General features: G+C 39.7%; 2 protein-coding genes across 3 annotated transcripts; both read left to right on the top strand.

The window, feature by feature from the left end:
* Positions 1–1,073: 1,073 nt before the first annotated feature.
* Positions 1,074–11,514, top strand: LOC136947330 (hydroperoxide isomerase ALOXE3-like). Of its 2 annotated transcripts, XM_067241345.1 has the most exons (15): positions 1,074–1,092; positions 5,622–5,789; positions 7,213–7,417; positions 7,544–7,625; positions 7,945–8,067; positions 8,583–8,686; positions 8,854–9,026; positions 9,124–9,267; positions 9,350–9,553; positions 9,750–9,836; positions 9,983–10,149; positions 10,242–10,363; positions 10,451–10,551; positions 10,672–10,845; positions 10,961–11,514. In XM_067241345.1, the coding sequence occupies exons 2-15, from the start codon at positions 5,643–5,645 to the stop codon at positions 11,138–11,140; spliced, it is 2,013 nt and encodes a 670-aa protein (XP_067097446.1). In that variant the 5' UTR covers positions 1,074–1,092; positions 5,622–5,642; the 3' UTR covers positions 11,141–11,514. The 2 variants fall into 2 exon arrangements, with proteins under 2 accessions (XP_067097446.1, XP_067097445.1); XM_067241344.1 differs by lacking the exon at positions 1,074–1,092 and having other exon boundaries at positions 5,578–5,789.
* Positions 11,515–15,099: 3,585 nt separating this feature from the next.
* Positions 15,100–20,470, top strand: LOC136947780 (hydroperoxide isomerase ALOXE3-like). Its single transcript, XM_067241977.1, has 15 exons — positions 15,100–15,195; positions 15,307–15,474; positions 16,227–16,431; positions 16,558–16,639; positions 16,955–17,077; positions 17,492–17,595; positions 17,763–17,935; positions 18,038–18,181; positions 18,264–18,467; positions 18,635–18,721; positions 18,868–19,034; positions 19,127–19,248; positions 19,336–19,436; positions 19,587–19,757; positions 19,871–20,470. The coding sequence occupies exons 2-15, from the start codon at positions 15,328–15,330 to the stop codon at positions 20,048–20,050; spliced, it is 2,010 nt and encodes a 669-aa protein (XP_067098078.1). The 5' UTR covers positions 15,100–15,195; positions 15,307–15,327; the 3' UTR covers positions 20,051–20,470.
* Positions 20,471–20,946: the final 476 nt, after the last annotated feature.

The raw sequence follows: 20,946 nt of genomic DNA, 5'->3' as shown, positions 1-20,946 counted from the left end.
GGAAGTAGTGGCAGGAAACAGGTTCTATAGCAGTCAGAACTACCTAGAGGCAGAGGCCCAGGTCAGAGATATCGAGGAAAACATTCAAAAGAAGAGAAAGGAGAAGGTGCAAAGGGATGAAACAGAGATGACAAACAGGTTTGCGACACGGCTGCAGACCTAGCTGAAGAAGATGGATGGAGTAATCCTGGAGCAGGAGGTAGACATCAAAACACTTAGTCATCAAACAACTCAACTGGACAGCCGGATAAAAGAAGAGAGGAATGAGGAGACGAAGAGAGAACTGGAGAGGAAGCTCATTAGAGAGTCTGGTCAAAGGGAGGAGATGAAGAGAAAGCTGGAGAGACTGAGGGAGGAGAAAGAGAAGGAGGGAGAGGGAAGAGAGACACGGGCAGCCTATGGAGAAGATCAGGGATAACTATGAAGGGGAGACCAGAGTTGAAGCCGAGACTAACCTGATGGAGGTGGTCCTACCTGAGCTACAGAGGAGCATCATGGTCTTGCAGACTAAGATGCAGGGGATGTTCAACAGGCAGATAGAGGACAAGGATAGGCAGATAGAGGACCGGGATAGAGAGACAGAAAGACTGAGGATTAAACTGAAAGATCTCAGTGAAGACTTCTTGAGGGAAGTCTATGCAGTAAAAGAGGGTGGTAAAAAGATCCCTCCTCACATGCAGAAAAACATGGAAAGACAAAGTATTGTATTCTGTTTTTATTTCCATTTTCCACAACGTCCCATTTTTGGGGGAATTGGGGTATAAATTAGAGAAGAGACCTATAGTAAATTGTTAGGTTCAGGCACTCGAGTGAAAATGAACACATTCACATTCTTCTGTACACCAGATACTGGCAGTGCGATCTAGATTCACAGCCGTTGTTTTCTGAAACCACCAGTAGAAGGTGTCATACTGTCAAATGATCTACTTACTGAAAGGTTGACAGGACTGTATGTGATGGGAAGTTTGGATCTTGTTAACTTGAATTTACTTGTCATTCACATCTTTGAATCTAGTTCAATAAAGTTAATCTTTTTCCAAATGTTTATCATTGTGGGGCACAGGAAGTGGAGCTTCATAAGCAACTGTTCAAGTGAGTGATTTTGTGTCATTTTACTTGCTCTGTGCTCAGGCCAATGCACATTATTATTGACATGCAGATACAATAAGCTGCATCTGTAATGTATCCACTTTATATTGTCTTGCTACTAGTTAGCCTCCCACCATTTCCTCTCCAAAGGAAACCCTTTGAAACTATAAATCAGTAAAGTAAAAAAAGAAGTCAATTTACTTCTTTAGAAAACTGGCTAAAGTAACTAGTTTCCTAATTCATTGTGATGAATTACCCATTAAAATGTTTTGCTGTGTTGTTTCAGAACCTGTGTATTTTCATTCTCTTGTTTCAATATTTAGGCGGGCTGAATATGCAAAGGGAGCCTAAATACATAATACATAATACTTGAATAAATAAATTATTATATAATACAAATGACTAATTCTATAATTGAATGCCTAATTGACTACCATATTTTTTTCTATTAAACGCCGCCCTCAAATAAACGCCGGCCTCCAATAAACGCTGCACCAAAAATGATCATTGTGTAATAAACGCTGCGGCGTTTAATCGAAGAAATACGGTACAACATTTATAAATTACAAATTAAATAAGACACTAAATATATAACACAATGTATTTGTGTGTATATATATTGATTTTCTTTTCATGTGTTCACATTTATTTATTTATTTACACTTTTATTTATCCACGGTGTAACTTGTTGCAGCAAAATAAATCTGTTGTCACCCGTCATAAGTCAGGGGGCAGAAGTTTGCATTAAAGTTTGTAAAGGTCTTAGCTTTTAGGTTAATTTATGTAAGTTTGACACATTTCTGTCAACCTTTATCTGATATATTGATCTTTGAACCCTTGCCAGGGGTCACCTTTAAAGCCCTATATTTCAGTGATTAAAAGAGCTACTAAAAGTGGTCATTTACTACTAAGAGTCAAATAATTTTTTGGTGGCACATAGTCCTGGTGAGCACGGGGAGAACATGCAAACTTCCCATAGAAAGGCTAGATAGATAACCCACCTGAGCACAGGTAGGCCTGAAGAGGGAATCGAACCCAGAGCCTTCTTGCTTTGAGGCAACAGTATAAACCACAGTTAATGGCCTCTTCAACAAGGCCAAGGACTACCACTGACATTTAAATATTATCTATTGCACTTCACACAAGCCACTTGAAATGTTACCCATTCATGCTGCTCATTCATATTCTTATTCATATTCTTATATTCATACTTATTTTCTTATTCTTGTTTTTATATACATTTTATGTTTATGTATGTTAATTTAAGATTTAAGTAAAGGGAGTCTGAGCGGTCAGGGAATTGGGCTAGTCAGAAGGTTGCCAGTTTGATTCTCAGCTGTGCCAAATGACGTTGTGTCCTTGGGCAAGGCACTTCACCCTACTTGCCTCAGGGGAAATGTCCCTGTACTACTGTAAGTCGCTCTGGATAAGAGAGTCTGCTAAATGACTAAATGTAATGTAAATGTAAGATCTATATATGTTTGCACCTTCCTGCCACAGTAAATTCTGTGTTTCTGTAAACCTATATGGCAAATAAACCAAATTCTGATTCCTATTAGGGAGTTATTAACTTTAATGGAACCCATCTTAAAGACACATTGATATCAAGGAAAAGGGCTTCACACGAGAACTTACCCTTTCCATGGAACCGTGACATGGCTTGGGGGTGTTGTAGCAAAGACAAATACCACACTCTCTTTTGGTTTATTGCTTCATCACTGGAACTGTTTTTTATAAAAACATGTTCTGAAGTGATGCCATCGAGGCCATCCAGTAGATACATTGATACCAAGGAAAAGGGCTTCACACGAGAACTTACCCTTTCCATGGAACCGTGACATGGCTTGGGGGTGTTGTAGCAAAGACAAATACCACACTCTCTTTTGGTTTATTGCTTCATCACTGGAACTGTTTTTTATAAAAACATGTTCTGAAGTGATGCCATCGAGGCCATCCAGTAGATACATTGATACCAAGGAAAAGGGCTTCACACGAGAACTTACCCTTTCCATGGAACCGTGACATGGCTTGGGGGTGTTGTAGCAAAGACAAATACCACACTCTCTTTTGGTTTATTGCTTCATCACTGGAACTGGTTTTTATAAAAACATGTTCTGAAGTGATGCCATCGAGGCCATCCAGTAGATACATTGATACCAAGGAAAAGGGCTTCACACGAGAACTTACCCTTTCCATGGAACCGTGACATGGCTTGGGGGTGTTGTAGCAAAGACAAATACCACACTCTCTTTTGGTTTATTGCTTCATCACTGGAACTGGTTTTTATAAAAACATGTTCTGAAGTGATGCCATCGAGGCCATCCAGTAGGTAAAGAGTTTCTAACTTGTAATGGAAAGTATCTGCCACCTAGCTGTGTGTCTGTGATGTCACCCTTAATACATGTTTTGGCCATGTAATATTCTAATTAGCATATTTGCATCATGCTAATCACTTTTCTATCATGCAATTTGCATGATAGAAAAGTGATTACAGGTACAATTATATATTAAAGCAATTGGTTACAAGCATATTTATCCGAAAAATAAGGACAATTTCCCTTAAGTAATTGCATATTTCTCCTTTCTCATATCGTTTTGCCTAGTGTTGGTGGTTTATGTGGTTCATAACCATTCTTTTGATTCCAATAAAGAATAAATTCATTAGAACTGTGTGGTACTGTAAAATTAGTCAAAACATGGCTGCCACGTGAAGGCTCAGTACCGCTAGCCCCTTTTATTTTTAAATATTTTTTATAATGCGTTTGGTTTTTTTTTCCTTTTGGTTTTTATATTTTCTAAAATACTTTTCTTATTTATACATATCTTTTTCTATTTTCTTCAGTTGATTCCTGTTGTTCTGGTTTATTTGTTATACTTTTTTGCACTGTGACTTTCACTAGACTTACCATTAGTCATCACACTCTTCCTCCCATAGAGGTTAATTATAGTGATTCTCACAGTTCCCAACTTGACATGGTCCACAAGCAGGCAAGCATGGTAGTCCATATGCCCTGCAACTGCACCGTTGTGTTCAACAGGTAGTTGTGCAATTACAGTGGATCATCTGCAGGAGGCTTTCTGGGGTGGCAGTCTTACTGGTCATAACTGGCAGTAACCGGTTGTCTACCAGTTTCCATCCCCAATCCACTGTTTTCATGTCACCTTCCTTTCCAATCCACACCATGATCTGGAAGTATACTCTTTGGCAGTGGTATTTGGTTGAGGACTCAGTTGGAGGCAGATGTTCTGGGGTAAAAAATGATTTGTCTGAATGAATGAAAATAGAGGCCTCTATTGTTTGTCCCAATCAAGGTTGTGGGCTGATGTTTTGAGGCCTTGACTGCAGCTTTGACAATGTCAACGTCAGCATCACCTGATGCATTAGTAACAGTGCAGCCCTTCTTCTCCAGCTCCTCGCTCATAAGATTGATAAGTCCTTGTTTGTTGCAAGATCTGGAAAGGAAATCATCCTTTCTTCCCACAAACTCAGTCTCTGCATTGAAGTTAACGATGGGGTGAGTGTTTTCACCACGTCTCTGATGCGTATTGTCTTTGATGGATGGACCTTCGCTATAACCATCAAAAACGACTGTTGTTTTACCATAATGGCGTATGGTAAAGTCTGCATATGTCACCCTTTTTCCATGCCAAGGGGTGAACCAGGAAGCCACCGTCAAGGATATAATGCTCAGTTGGTGGGATGGAATCAAGGACAGTTTTTTAGATGTCTTGCTTGAGAACTCAGTGACTGCCTGCGCTAGTTGGGGCTTGTTGGCTTTACGGAAGATTTCCTTTCCTTCGAAAAAGGCTGAGCTCGTAGCTCATAACATCTTCCAGGGAAAATACAGAGCTACACTCTGTATTTATTTTTTAGAGTTACACTCCAAAAAGCTGTGTAAGTTGCCTTACAAGTAGAGTCAACTAGCTCTATCTGTTTGATAACATACTAAGTCATGACTTACATTGACGTCTCCTCGACAAACATGGAAAGACAAAGTATTGTATTTAGTTTTTATTTCCATTTTCCACAATGTCCAAACTTTTTGGGAATTGGGGTATAAATTAGAGACGAGACCTATAGTAAATAGTTAGGTTCAGGGACTCAAGTGAAAATGAGCATATTTCACAGAGTTCCTCTGTAAGCTAAACACTGGCAGTGCAATCTAGATTCACAGCCGTCAACAAAGTTACCACTATAAAACGTACACACACGCACACACAAAGACAAACAGAGAGTCCTGGAATTACAGTATAGATTAAAGAATGAGCCTGCAGAAGAAGAGATCTCCAGGAGAAGACAGAACACTTCAGGCCATCCTAGGTAGGCTCGAAGTCAAATGTCTTAAAGGCAGAATGAAACAGATCATCTCTATAGGGGCGTATTTGCATTCCAGCCTGCTGATGTGACCTGTTTTGCAACCGAATTGTTATTCTTAAAGGGGAGGAGTTTTACAAATATATGAAGCTCTCTAGTCAAGAGAAAAAGCAAAAGCAAGCAAAATCTGAACAAGGTTTTTTCTCATCTGTTCTAGTGATTTCTATACCAAATCGTCATGGCCGAGTACAAAGTAGAGGTGACCACTGGTGAGTGGGTGCTGTCTGAGACATCTGACTATATATATGTCACACTGATTGGAAGAGATGGGCAGAGTAACCGCACAAACCTGGACAACTATGGTCTGGATTTCCAAACTGGGCAGGTAAGTTAAATTTCTATGAACCATTCAAAATCCATATATATATTTTTTATGTCAGTGGATGATGGGATATAAGAATGTTATAAGAATATTTTGTGAATCACATGTGAACCCTGTTAGTAGATCATTTCTGCACACTAATCTGTGCTGGTTACTATGTTAGATTGATAAATGAGGGTCAGTGTCAGGGCTGTATGAACTTGAAAATGTATTTGAAAATACTGTGTGCAAAGGAAACCAGGCTAGGTTGATGAATTTAGCCAACATACTGTGTGTTCTGCCAAGTAGGCCTAAGCTATAAATACTGTAGACACTAGCCTATTATAAGTAGAAGTCATATTCTGTTTGCTAGTAATTGCAAGCATTTCCTCGACTGGAACCATATTTCAATTACCAACATCCTACCTATATTATGGAGGACCAAACCTATGGAGGACCATATTTAGATTTAGTCATTTAGCAGACGCTCTTATCCAGAGCGACTTACAGTAAGTACAGGGACATTCCCCCGAGGCAAGTAGGGTGAAGTGCCTTGCCCAAGGACACAACGTCAGTTGGCCCGGGAGCTTCAGGGAGCTTCGCAGCCAGTGTGTCCCAGGCGTTAGCTACATTGAATCTATGGCTCTGGATTGATTGCAATGTCTGAACGTCAGTTTCCACGCCTCCTCTCATTATCATATTGGGAACAATGAATAAATAAATGAATAAATAAATGAATAAATAAATGAATAAATAAATGAATAAATAAATGAATAAATACATCAATGAATATATAAATGAATCAATCAATCAATAAATGAATACATGAATAAATAAATGAATACAAAAATAAATACATACATAAATGTAAAATATATGTAACTATTGATTGACAATTGTGCATTAATTAATACATATATTCGTTGATTTCTGTCTAAATGCATGGATGTGGACATTTATTTATTTATTTATTCATTCATTTGTAAATATGGCAGGTTTGGTCCTCCAAACCTGCCATATTTTGCCATAGACCTAGGCTGTTAAACCAAGATACTGTCTACTGGTTTCATCATGTCTATGTCTTTGACATAAGCAAAAAGTGCAAAGAGTACTAGTTTTCCCATGTTGTTTCAAAATCAACACATTTTGGCCAAAGATGTATTCTATTTATAACAATTGTGGATTATTGGACTTGAGCTGATTTAATTAAATCACCGGAACAAGCCAAAACTGACATGTAATACTACCAATCCATCGAGGCATTTGCTTCAAGATGAGGAACTAGGGGTGGGGTCTTGATCCTACCACTCCAGTATCCGTCAGAAGGAGATGGTTGCATTGGGACATGCAAGTTACAGCCTCTCAGAGACATGGCATCCTGCTCACTTATAATTATCATTCATTTAAATATTATTATTCAATGACAATTGTCCATATTGTATGTCAGACAAGCAGCTACAGTGTCACCAGCACCTCGTCTCTGGGGCGCCCCCTCCTGGTCAAGCTGGAAAAAGAACAGTTCCTTTACTTGCCTGAAAACGAGTGGTTCTGCTCCAAGATCGTTGTTACAACCCCGGAGGGTGATGTCATCCTGTTCCCCTGTTACAGATGGATTTCCAGGGGGGAGGTTGTAGAGCTCAGGGGGGGGAAAGGTACATCTTGAATTTGTATTTGTTAAGCAAATATAAGCCTTCAGTTATTCATGAAATCTTGTAAATAAACATTGCATTTATTTAATAACGTAAGTAAATTATGTAAGTCTTTTCACTACCTCTCAGCCACCAAGGTTTTTGAGGATGAGCTTCCTTTACTGGTTAAGCACAGGAAACAGGAGGTGGAGCTTCATAAGCAACTGTTCAAGTGAGTGATTTTGTGTCATTTTACTTGCTCTGTGCTCAGGCCAATGCACATTATTATTGACATGCAGATACAATAAGCTGCATCTGTAATGTATCCACTTTATATTGTCTTGCTACTAGTTAGCCTCCCACCATTTCCTCTCCAAAGGAAACCCTTTGAAACTATACATGAATAAAGTAAAAAAGAAGTCAATTTACTTCTTTAGAAAACTGGCTAAAGTAACTAGTTTCCTAATTCATTGAGATGAATTACCCATTGAAATGTTTTGCTATGTTGCTTCAGAACCTGTGTATTTGCATTCTCTTGTTTCAATATTTAGGTGGGCTGAATATGCAAAGGGAGTGCCTTACATTAACAGCATCACTGACACCCTTTCCCTCCCTTCTGAAGTCCGATTTTCCTTTTCTAAATTTGGGGACTTCATCTACACCAAATCCATAGCGTGAGTTGCTGTTGAATCACCTCAAATTGACAAGTACTGTACATTGTATGTTAATGGGAGTCAGGTGGCTGATCGGTGAGGGAATCGGGCTAGTAATCCGAAGGTTGCCAGTTCGATTCCCGGTCATGCCAACTGACGTTGTGTCCTTGGGCAAGGCACTTCACCCTACTTGCCTCGGGGGAATGTCCCTGTACTTACTGTAAGTCGCTCTGGATAAGAGTGTCTGCTAAATGACTAAATGTAATGGTACTGAGTAAGACATGTTGTGGAATATACACAACAAACGTATTGGTATGCGTGTGTGTGTATGTAGTGCAATATATATATATATATATACACACGCACAGTATACTTGTATATTGTGTATATTGGTATTGGAAATACAATGACATTTCAATGCTGAATGCTGAATGCTGTTTTATATACAATATGTACAAATTAACCTTTCAGAATTCACTGAGTTTTAATCTTTTTTTTTTTTTATCGCTTTCCTGTTGTGCAACCTCCTTCTCCAGTTTGGCTGAGCTCAACCTTAAGGGTCTTGCATCCTCCACTGAGCACTGGAAAACCTTGGAGGACATGAAGAAGGTCTTCTGGTGCAAGAGGACACCCATAGCAGGTAGATGAACAAATCCTCTTGAACAAATGCTCTTTTGTGCTTTTATGCTTCTTTTGCAGGAATACAATATATGTCAAAGAGGGCTTTCATATTGTCTGTTGTAATCCTCTTTGTAATTCCCCCAATGTATTTTATATATTAAATGACAATTAAAATGTTCCTTCTAGAGTACGTCTATGAGCATTGGAAAGATGATGAATTCTTTGGGTCCCAGTATCTTAACGGAACCAACCCCAATGTGATCCAATGCTGCTCCAAACTTCCCCCTAACTTCCCTGTCACTGACGAGATGGTACAGCCCTTCCTGGAGTCTGGAAGCTCTCTAGCCAGAGAGACCAAGGTCTGAGTTTAAATTGTTAATGTGGATCTGAGATACGAAAACTGAGTTTTCTTCCATAACAGTGCAGTTAAGATAATACGTTTTGTTTTGCCCACAGGAAGGGAACATATTCATTTGTGACTATAAGAAACTAGAGGGTTTGCCAACCAGGGTTGTCAATGGTGAACCTCTTCCTCTGACTCCAGGATTCTGTCTTTTCTACAAGAACCCAGAGGACAAATTGCTGCCCATTGCCATCCAGGTACATTAATGCCCAAAAGATGTTAGCCTGTATAATAGACATGAACCTCTTTGTTTGTTGACCATTCTCATTTCACTCACAGCTGGGACAAGTACCTTCGGAGCATTGCCCCATCTTTCTGCCTAGCGACTCAGAGCATGACTGGCTGCTAGCCAAGTTATATTTGAGATGTGCAGACTTCAATGACTATCAGATTACTCACCATCTACTGAACACCCACCTGCTGGGAGAGGTCTTTGCAATGGCAACCTTTCGGAACTTTCCTGTGATACACCCCATTTACAAGGTACATTTTGTGTAAAATAGTGCATTTCAATATGGCCACTTGGGTCCAGTTGTACACATTGATTCATGGCTAAAAACATGTAAATGGTGACATTGATTAAAACAAAGTAGGCGGTAACAATTGTCTTAGTGGATTTTTTTTATAACACAATGTATTCACTTTTCTTCTCTCTGTATTGTTCTTGTTTGCATTCCAGATGCTGACACCACACTTTCGTTACACTCTGCAGATAAATGTCCTTGCTCGTAAACAACTAATCAGTCCAGATGGACCCCTGACAAATGTACATTGCCATTCATAAGTTTACATTTCCCTTATATCAGTGTGACAAGTGAGAGTTCAACATAACTAGATTATGGTTGATCCAGGTTATTGTGTTCAGTTTTCCACAAGAGTTTAGTGTTCTGACTTGTGTGTTTGTTTCTTCAGGGTTTGATAGACGGAAATGGTCTGAAAGAACTTTTGAAGAGGTCACTGTCGGATTTAACTTACAGCTCCCTCTGTCTGCCGGAGGACATCACTGCACGAGGAATGGAGTTCATCCCCCACTACTACTACAGGGACGACGGCCTGAAGCTGTGGAAGGTCATCAACAGGTAGCACAACACTGTTCAGCTGTTTTTGAATTGACTTCAAACTGAACTCAAACTCTGAAGGTATATTCTCTGTGTTGTGTTTTGTTTTATAGCTTTGTCAAGGGGATGGTGGAGTACTACTACCCCTCTGACAGTGAGGTGTCCAGGGACTCGGAGCTCCAAGACTGGATTAAAGAGATCTTCCTCTATGGTTTTCTGGGAAACAGCAAGTCAGGTACTCAGCTTAATGATGGCAAATGGCTCTGAAGGAATTGTTGAACGTGACATGTTTCAGTGACACTGACTGCTCTGGTATTTCCAGGAATCCCTGAATCGTTTCATACAGTGAGCGAGCTGGTCAAGTTCATTACAATGATCATCTTCCTTGTCTCCGCTCAACATAATGCTGTTAACATGGGACAGGTGACATTCAAGTAGTCAATAAGCTCTTATATATATATATCACATACCATTTCCCTATCTATAACCTAAATGACATACATTCCATTGTTCTTTTCATTTTCTTTATTGTACGCTTATTAGTATGACTACTCCAGTTGGATTGCCAACAACCCCTTGTTTCTGAACAACCCTCCTCCGACCACGAAAGGAAGGTCTGGCATGGACTCCATCTTGAAGACTCTACCAAATGTTGGCACCTCAGTCAACAACATGGCCTCAGTGTGGTTGCTTAGCAAGAAATTTGACTCTGACTCTGTGAGTAAGCCTATAGATTTAGATAGGAGCAGCGTTTCATTGAGTGAATTCAGAACTTTTATCTCTGTCCATTCCATAATTCTCATCAAGATTACAATTTGTTGTCCTTCTTCAGGTTCCCCTTGGAACATACCCAGATGAATACTTTGATGAGGCTTCTCCCAAGAAGATGAAGAAGCAACTGCAGACCGAGTTGTCCTTCCTGAGCGAGTTCATCAATACGAGGAACTCAAAGCTTAAACTGCCCTACATCTACTTGAACCCTACAAATATGGAGAATAGTATAACGATATGAGTGATTTTGTCAAACAATTTTTGTTTTGGATCTGGTGTCTGTAGCACCCACTAGAGGCAATTTATGTTCTGCACGTCTGTAAGTAGACTTTGAAAGGGTGTAGAGCCTGACACTGTGATAGCATAATGACAAATGTGAAGTAGGACTGGAAGGTTTTGCATTAGACTTGAAGTTGAAAGGCATCTGGAATATGTAGTAATGTATGCCAGGAGATTTTAAAATGTAATGCAATAGTTTTTTTATGTCTTACAGGAGAGGGGGTGTATTAAAAGGAGAGTCGGGGTCCTCCCCCGTGGTAGTCTGTCCTTACTGTGAAAGGTTAATGTTAATGCTGTATTCGCCTTGCTTTGCAAATAAAGAGAAGATAGATTGGATGCTGGACTCAGACATTCAAGGAAACATTAGGACCTTGTTTGGAGAGATGTTGAAAGAACCTGAGCAGTCTGTCTGACACATCACGTGGCCTATCCTCATTCATATAGGGATGTCCAAGTGATGGAGGGCCTATCCTCATTCATATAGGGATGTCCAAGTGATGGAGGGCCTATCCTCATTCATATAGGGATGTCCAAGTGATGGAGGGCCTATCCTCATTCATATAGGGATGTCCAAGTGATGGAGGGCCTATCCTCATTCATATAGGGATGTCCAAGTGATGGAGGGCCTATCCTCATTCATATAGGGATGTCCAAGTGATGGAGGGCCTATCCTCATTCATATAGGGATGTCCAAGTGATGGAGGGCCTATCCTCATTCATATAGGGATGTCCAAGTGATGGAGGGCCTATCCTCATTCATATAGGGATGTCCAAGTGATGGAGGGCCTATCCTCATTCATATAGGGATGTCCAAGTGATGGAGGGCCTATCCTCATTCATATAGGGATGTCCAAGTGATGGAGGGCCTATCCTCATTCATATAGGGATGTCCAAGTGGGGGGGGGGGGCTTTCCTGAAAGTTATCTATCAAACAAATAGGTAAGGTTAAATAGCTGGAAATGTGTCTATCCAACCAAGGATGGACTTGATCACCAATATAAACATGATAACATCATTGATTGGGTTCCTTATAGTGGGGAGAGTTATGCGAAAGGTTGTTGCACGAAGGATTGAAGCATGACATTTGTTATGTCCTTGGATGATCCTAAGACACCCTAGAAGGAGTGCCCCCAGAAAATCTTAAACACAAAATAGGTTATGGAAGAAATGCAATATGCCGCGTAAACAGGTGACAATTGACTCAGAAGGCACCTAAAGGACTTCATTAAAGCATGACCTTTGGCACACATCCCCATCCCTGGGCTGAGTGAGAAGAACTGAACATTACAGAACTGTCGATAGTTAAGTTACACCTGGAGGCAGAATGTTGACTGGAGCATGGGGTGAGGGGGACTGAGAGAAGGAGTGAGATGGGTCATTGAAATGGAAACGGATCATTGAAGAAACCGTATAGGCTACATATTGCACACCCATTTCAAATAACATGATATTACATTAGTTGTTTTTATATTTCTCCTGCTAACCTACTATTTTCAGGGTATCCACTGACTCGACATATTGCACATTCTTTTTGTTACCTGATAAGTACAGAACACAATTTGATAGACTACAGAACACAATTTGCAACAAGACAAATTCTTTATTTCATAATGCTGTAAGAATAATGCACGAATAATAAAGAATAATAAGCAGCACAACGAGCAGCAGCTAAAGACAGATCCACTATATCTTGTTTCTGCCATTCAACAATTCAAATGTTTCAGGGGCAGAAGTTAAGTAGGACACTTTGTGAATGTACGATCAGTATATTTGTAAAAGTTAAGCTTAACTACACAAAAGGACAATAATTCAGTATCTATGATTAGGGTCACAAATGTAAGTCTTAGTTTTTCACCCCCCTGAATATTGTGCAAGAAGCCCCAAGTCTACTTATTTATTTGTTTGCACAAGAAAACAGACCATTCCTGTTTCCCACCTTTTTGCCACCTGAAACTGTTGGGAGCATCTGGTGTAACATGTTTAGTAAGTTCTGGTGCCTATTAACTTTCCAGTTAACCTTCTGGTCTCATCACTTGCAATATATTAAGTTTTTAGTATGTGACAAATCCTTCAGATAAATTTGGATATTCAGAGACATGGAAAATAACAAGAATGAAAGAAATTATCCTTCAGTAAGTCTATTGGTCAGACTTTTCTTCCCTCTAGGACTAGGTCATGACAGTCCAACCCTCTTCTTAAAGAGCCACCCGTCTGAACATTTATATTTTTATAATCAGCTGGTTGATAAGCAAAAATATTTTTGTCACACGTAGGGCTGGAGTTGTAACAGGAATATTTTTGATTTGTGTACACAAGTATGAAGAGAAAAAAAGATTCCCATTTCGATGGAATCCATATTAATCTTAAAGTGAGGCCGATGCAGTTTTACTCAGTTGCTTTTGTGCCCACATTTGTCAGATCACAGTTGAAATTCTATAAAAACTGAAACTACTTGTTCAGCCTTCACATCCTCTGGTCATTTATGCATATGATAAAAACAATTATGAGAGTGGGGGTTTAGTTGCTATGGCAGGTCTGTATATGCTGGGTATAGGGTTGCTGGTGGTCCTGGGCAACACATATGTAACCTTTTGGCAAAGGTCTTTTCTTTAGAAAATGAGCTCATCCAAACAACATCTAACCGTGTGGCACCGCACGTCCTGGACACATGGACACCTGCAAAATTACAACTTTGCACAGTGCTCGCTTCTCAAGCTTATCTTTGACAAAATTACCACTATAAAACGTGCACACACACAAAGACAGACACAGAGAGTCTGGAATTACAGTATAGATTAAAGAATGAGCCTGCAGAAGATGAGATCTCCAGGAGAAGACAGAACACTTCAGGCCATCCTAGGTGTGTAACCAGACCAGACTCAGGATCCAGGTGCAGAGGGTTTATTGTAGAACAGGGTAGTCCAGGAACAGGCAGAGGTTGATACACAGGCAGACAGGGCAATATAGGTCATTCAAAATCATAATCAGAAGACAGGCAAATGGTCAATGCACAGAACGGCCAAAACTATATAGAAGAAGGCTCAGACAGACTGTTTAAAAAAAGAGTAAACTTTGAAAAGAAACTAGGAAACACTGGGGTTTAAATAGCAAACATCACCGTCTGGTACGCTGCTGCCATTGCCAAGGACAATAGCAGGCTGCAGTGTATCATCCACACTGCTGAGAAGGTGATTGGCTGCAATCTGCCTACCCTCGAGGACCTGCACACCTCGAGGACCCTGAGGTGAGCGAGGAAGATTGTGGCCGACTCCTCCCACCCTGGTCACTCCCTGTTTCAGTCACTCCCCTCTGGCAGAAGGCTGCGGTCCATCAGTACCAATACCTCACGCCACAAAAAGAGTTTCTTCCCTTCCGCTGTTGGCCTCTTCAACAAGGCCAAGGGACCACACTGACTTCCTGCTTAAAACACACTGCTTTTTGCACTGCATTACAAAATTGTATCTTGTACATTTGTATTTTTTGTAATATTTGTATTTTTGTATTTTTATATTGTAATTTACGGCAACTTATATTTTATTTTATTTTATTGTATATTTAATTCAATTCTAATCCCACTTAGTACTGCTAGTTTATGTACCCTTAGTATAGATAGTCCACATATTTAAATTTGAGGTCCCTATATGTTTATTGTATGCACCTTCCTGCCAAAGCAAATTCCTTGTCTGTGCAAACTTTCATGGCGAATAAATCCCATTCTCATTCTGATTCTGATTCAAACAAGCAACAGGTGAAATACATTTGATTAATTAATCAGGTAGGCTTGAAGTAAAACTTCATTCCAAACTTCATTCTTCATTTAAACAGACAACTAAAGGCAGGGTGAAACTGGTCATCTCTTTGACCACAGGGATAAGTGATCATTTGCATAAAATCCTGCTGGATGTGACCTGTTTTACAACTCAATTGTTATTCTTAAAGGGGAGGAGTTGTACAAATATATAAAGCTCTCGTCAAGAGAAAAAGCAAAAGCAAGCTAAATCTGAACAGGTGTTAACGGTAGGTTCTGTTTTCATGTATTGGGATGCAGGATGTTTAAAGACACAGGCTGAAATTAATACCCTGGAATCCATGAACTTGTACAGTAAGGTTTTTTCTCATCTGTTCTAGTGATTTTTATACCAAATTGTCATGGCCGAGTACAAAGTAGAGGTGACTACTGGTGAGTGGGTGCTGTCAGAGACATCTGACTATATATATGTCACACTGATTGGAACAGACGGGCAGAGTAACCGCACACACCTGGACAACTATGGTCTGGATTTCCAAACTGGGCAGGTAAGTTAAAAACCTATGATCCATTCAAAATCCATATATTTTATATAGAAGATCATTCCTGCACACTAATTTCTGCTGGTTACTATGTTAGATTGATAAATGAGGGCCAGTGTCTCAAGCTGTATGAACTTGAAAAAGTATTTGAAAATACTGTGTGCAATAGGAAACCAGGCTAGGTTAATGAATGTAGCCTACATACCTTGTGTTCTGCCAAGTAGGCCTAAGCTATAAATACTGTAGACACTAGCCTATTATAAGAAGTCATATTCTGTTTGCTAGTAATTGCAAGCATTTCCGCTAGTGGAACCGTATTAAAATTACCAAAACTCCAACATCCTACCCATAGACCTAGGCTATTAAACCAAGATACTGTCTGCACCATGTTGAACTTCGGGCTTCATCATGTCTGTGTTTTTGACATAAGCAAGACGTTTCAAAATCAACACAATTTGGCCAAAGATATATATTCCATTTATAACAATTGTGGATTTTTTGACTTGAGCTTATCAAATAAAATAACCGGAACAAGCCAAAACTGAAATGCAATACTTCCAATCCATCGAGGCATTTGCTTCAAGATGAGGAACTAGGGGTGGGGTCTTGATCCTACCACTCCAGTATCTGTCAGAAGGAGATGTTTGCATTGGGACATGCAAGTAACAGCCTCTCAGAGACATGGCATCCTGCTCACTTATAATTATCATTCATTTAAATATTATTATTCAATGACAATTGTCCATCTTGTATGTCAGACAAGCAGCTACAGTGTCACCAGCACCTCGTCTCTGGGGCGCCCCCTCCTGGTCAAGCTGGAAAAAGAACAGCTCCTTTACTTGCCTGAAAACGAGTGGTTCTGCTCCAAGATCGTCGTTACAACCCCGGAGGGTGATGTCATACTGTTCCCCTGTTACAGATGGATTTCCAGGGGGGAGGTTGTAGAGCTCAGGGGGGGGCAAGGTAAATCTGGAATTTGTATTTGTCAAACAAATATAAGCCTTCAGTTATTCATGAAATCTTGTAAATAAACATTGCATTTATTTAATAATGTATGTAAATGATGCAAGTCTTTTCACTACCTTTCAGCCACCAAGGTTTTTGAGGATGAGCTTCCTTTAATGGTTAAGCACAGGAAACAGGAGGTGGAGCTTCATAAGCAACTGTTCAAGTGAGTGATTTTTGTGTCATTTTACTTGCTCTGTGATCAGGCCAATGCACATTATTATTGATAGCAGATACAATTAGCTGCATCTGTAATGTATCCACTTTATATTGTCTTGCTACTAGTTAGCCTCCCAACATTTCCTCTCCAAAGGAAACCCTTTGAAACTATAAATCAATAAAGTAAAAATAAGTCCATTTACTTCTTTAGAAAACTGGCTAAAGTAACTAGTTTCCTAATTCATTGTGATGAATTACTCATTGAAATGTTTTGCTGTGTTTCAGAACCTGTGTATTTGCATTCTCTTGTTTCTATATTTAGGTGGGCTGAATATGCAAAGGGAGTGCCTTACATTATCAGCATCACTGACCCCTATTCCCTCCCTTCTGAAGTCCAATTTTCCTTCTCTAAACGTGCGGAGTTCATCTACACCAAATCCATGGCGTGAGTTGCTGTTGAATCACCCCAGATTGACAAGTACTGTGCATTGTATGTTAATGATTGAGGTACTGAGTAAGACATGTTGTGGAATATACACAACACACGTATTGGTATGCCTGTACAGTACCAGTCAAAAGTTTGGACACATTTTCCATGTGTCCAAACCTTTGACTGGTACTGTATGTAGTGCAATATTTGTGTGTACACACACACACACACACACACACACACACACACAGTATACTTGTATATTGTGTACATTGTTATTGGAAATACAATGTAATTTTAATGCTGAAAATATATATTTTTTTTGATAGACACACAGTTAAGTACAAAATAACCTTTCAGGATTCAGAGTTTTAATCGATTTCTTTTTTAACCTCTTACCGATTTCCTGTTGTCCAATTTCCTCTCCAGTTTGGCTGAGCTCAACCTTAAGGGTCTTGCATCCTCCACTGAGCACTGGAAAACCTTGGAGGACATGAAGAAGGTCTTCTGGTGCAAGAGGACACCCATAGCAGGTAGATGAACAAATCCTCTTGAACAAATGCTCTTTTGTGCTTTTATGCTTCTTTTGCAGGAATACAATATATGTCAAAGAGGGCTTTCATATTGTCTGTTGTAATCCTCTTTGTAATTCCCCCAATGTATTTTATATATTAAATGACAATTAAAATGTTCCTTCTAGAGTACGTCTATGAGCATTGGAAAGATGATGAATTCTTTGGGTCCCAGTATCTTAACGGAACCAACCCCAATGTGATCCAATGCTGCTCCAAACTTCCCCCCAACTTCCCTGTCACTGATGAGATGGTACAGCCCTTCCTGGAGTCTGGAAGCTCTCTAGCCAGAGAGACCAAGGTCTGAGTTTAAATTGTTAATGTGGATCTGAGATACGAAAACTGAGTTGTCATTTCTTCCATAACAGTGCAGTTAAGATAATACGTTTGGTTTTGCCCACAGGAAGGGAACATATTCATTTGTGACTATAAGAAACTAGAGGGTTTGCCAACCAGGGTTGTCAATGGTGAACCTCTTCCTCTGACTCCAGGATTCTGTCTTTTCTACAAGAACCCAGAGGACAAATTGCTGCCCATTGCCATCCAGGTACATTAATGCCCAAAAGATGTTAGCCTGTATAATAGACATGAACCTCTTTGTTTGTTGACCATTCTCATTTCACTCACAGCTGGGACAAGTACCTTCGGAGCATTGCCCCATCTTTCTGCCTAGCGACTCAGAGCATGACTGGCTGCTAGCCAAGTTATATTTGAGATGTGCAGACTTCAATGACTATCAGATTACTCACCATCTACTGAACACCCACCTGCTGGGAGAGGTCTTTGCAATGGCAACCTTTCGGAACTTTCCTGTGATACACCCCATTTACAAGGTACATTTTGTGTAAAATAGTTGTACGCATTGATTCATGGGTAAAAACATGTAAATGGTGATATTGATTAAAACAAAGTAGGCGGTAACAATTGTCTTAGTGGATTTTTTTTATAACACAATGTATTCACTTTTCTTCTCTCTGTATTTTTCTTGTTTGCATTCCAGATGCTGACACCACACTTTCGTTACACTCTGCAGATAAATGTCCTTGGTCGTAAACAACTAATCAGTCCAGATGGACCCCTGACAAACGTACATTGCCATTCATAAGTTTACATTTCCCTTATATCAGTGTGACAAGTGAGAGTTCAACATAACTAGATTATGGTTGATCCAGGTTATTGTGTTTAGTTTTCCACAAGAGTTTAGTGTTCTGACTTGTGTGTTTGTTTCTTCAGGGTTTGATAGACGGAAATGGTCTGAAAGAACTTTTGAAGAGGTCACTGTCGGATTTAATTTACAGCTCCCTCTGTCTGCCGGAGGACATCACTGCACGAGGAATGGAGTTCATCCCCCACTACTACTACAGGGACGACGGCCTGAAGCTGTGGAAGGTCATCAACAGGTAGCACAACACTGTTCAGCTGTTTTTGAATTGACTTCAAACTGAACTCAAACTCTGAAGGTATATTCTCTGTGTTGTGTTTTGTTTTATAGCTTTGTCAAGGGGATGGTGGAGTACTACTACCCCTCTGACAGTGAGGTGTCCAGGGACTCGGAGCTCCAAGACTGGATTAAAGAGATCTTCCTCTATGGTTTTCTGGGAAACAGCAAGTCAGGTACTCAGCTTAATGATGGCAAATGGCTCTGAAGGAATTGTTGAACGTGACATGTTTCAGTGACACTGACTGCTCTGGTATTTCCAGGAATCCCTGAATCGTTTCATACAGTGGGCGAGCTGGTCAAGTTCATTACAATGATCATCTTCCTTGTCTCCGCTCAACATAATGCTCTTAACATGGGACAGGTGACATTCAAATAGTCAATAAGCTCTTAGATATATCTCTATCTCTATCTCTATATCTATCTCTATTATACCATTACCATTTCCCTATCTACAACCTAAATGACATGCATTCCAATGTTGTTTTCATTTTCTTTATTGTATGCCTAGTAGTTTGACTACTGCAGTTGGATTGCCAACAACCCCTTGTTTCTGAACAACCCTCCTCCGACCACGAAAGGGAGGTCTGGCATGGACTCCATCTTGAAGACTCTACCAAATGTTGGCACCTCAGTCAACAACATGGCCACAGAGTGGTTGCTTAGCAAGAAATTTGATGACTTTGTGAGTAAGCCTATAGATTTAGATAGGCGCAGCGTTTCATTGAGTGAATTCAGAACTTATCTCTGTCCATTCCATAATTCTCATCAACATTAATTTTTTTTGTCCTTCTTCAGGTTCCCCTTGGAACATACCCAGATGAATACTTTGATGAAGCTTCTCCCAAGAAGATGAAGAAGCAACTGCAGACCGAGTTGTCCTTCCTGAGCGAGTTCATCAATACAAGGAACTCAAAGCTTAAACTGCCCTACATCTACTTGAACCCTACACATATTGAGAATAGTATAACGATATGAGTGATTTTGTCAAACAATTTTAGTTTTGGATCTGGTGTCTGTAGCACCCACTAGAGGCAATTTATGTTCTGCACGTCTAAGTAGACTTTGAAAGGGTGTAGAGCCTGACACTGTAGCATAATGACAAATGTTTAGTAGGACTGGAAGGTTTTGCATTACACCTGAAGTTGAAGGGCATCATCTGATTTCATATGATAGTATCCTTACTTTTACTGTCATAAAAGTGTATTTGAAAGGCATACAAGATAATAACTCTGATAATGACTTTTTAGCTTCCAGCGGGATTATTAGTATAATATTTGAATTGGTGTCTCGTATTCAACATGATGGGTCATCCACTTGTAAAACCTGTTAATCATCAAATTGAATGCTTCTTGCATTACTTGAAACATGTGAAACTGGTTTTTCACACTCAGTAATATTCATGGTAGGGGAGAGTGGGGTGCTTCCAACTAAAATATGTACATATATTTCAGGATGTGGTGCATCCCTGGGATCAATCACTTTAGATCTGAAATGTAATATTGAAGAAATATAGCTTTCTGAAAAAAAAGTGGTCTCGTGGCACAACTTGCCCCCAGTGCGGGGTAAGTTGTGCCTTTAGAAAGAATACATTGTGGTAAATTGTACCATTGAAGTAAAACAGTATATTTTCATCTCAGAAACTGTGATGCTATATAAAAGCTAGACAAATTCAATACAAAATTACTAATTTAAGGTTTATTTAAAGATATTTTACAACATCAAAGGACGATTTTCTACAAGCCTATTGCGCCACATGAGCACATCAAAGGTCAATTTTGTTAAACAAGGCCTAGGGCTTCATGAACACATCAGAACAACGTTGAGTTCAAATGGAAAAAAAAGCAGTTCAGGATAAAATTAAATTCAAATGA

Source organism: Osmerus mordax, chromosome 8, assembly GCF_038355195.1.
Source record: "Osmerus mordax isolate fOsmMor3 chromosome 8, fOsmMor3.pri, whole genome shotgun sequence".
Lineage (NCBI taxonomy): Eukaryota > Metazoa > Chordata > Actinopteri > Osmeriformes > Osmeridae > Osmerus > Osmerus mordax.
The sequence above is the reverse complement of the archived record's forward strand: the minus strand, read 5'-3'. Positions and strand labels throughout refer to the sequence as shown.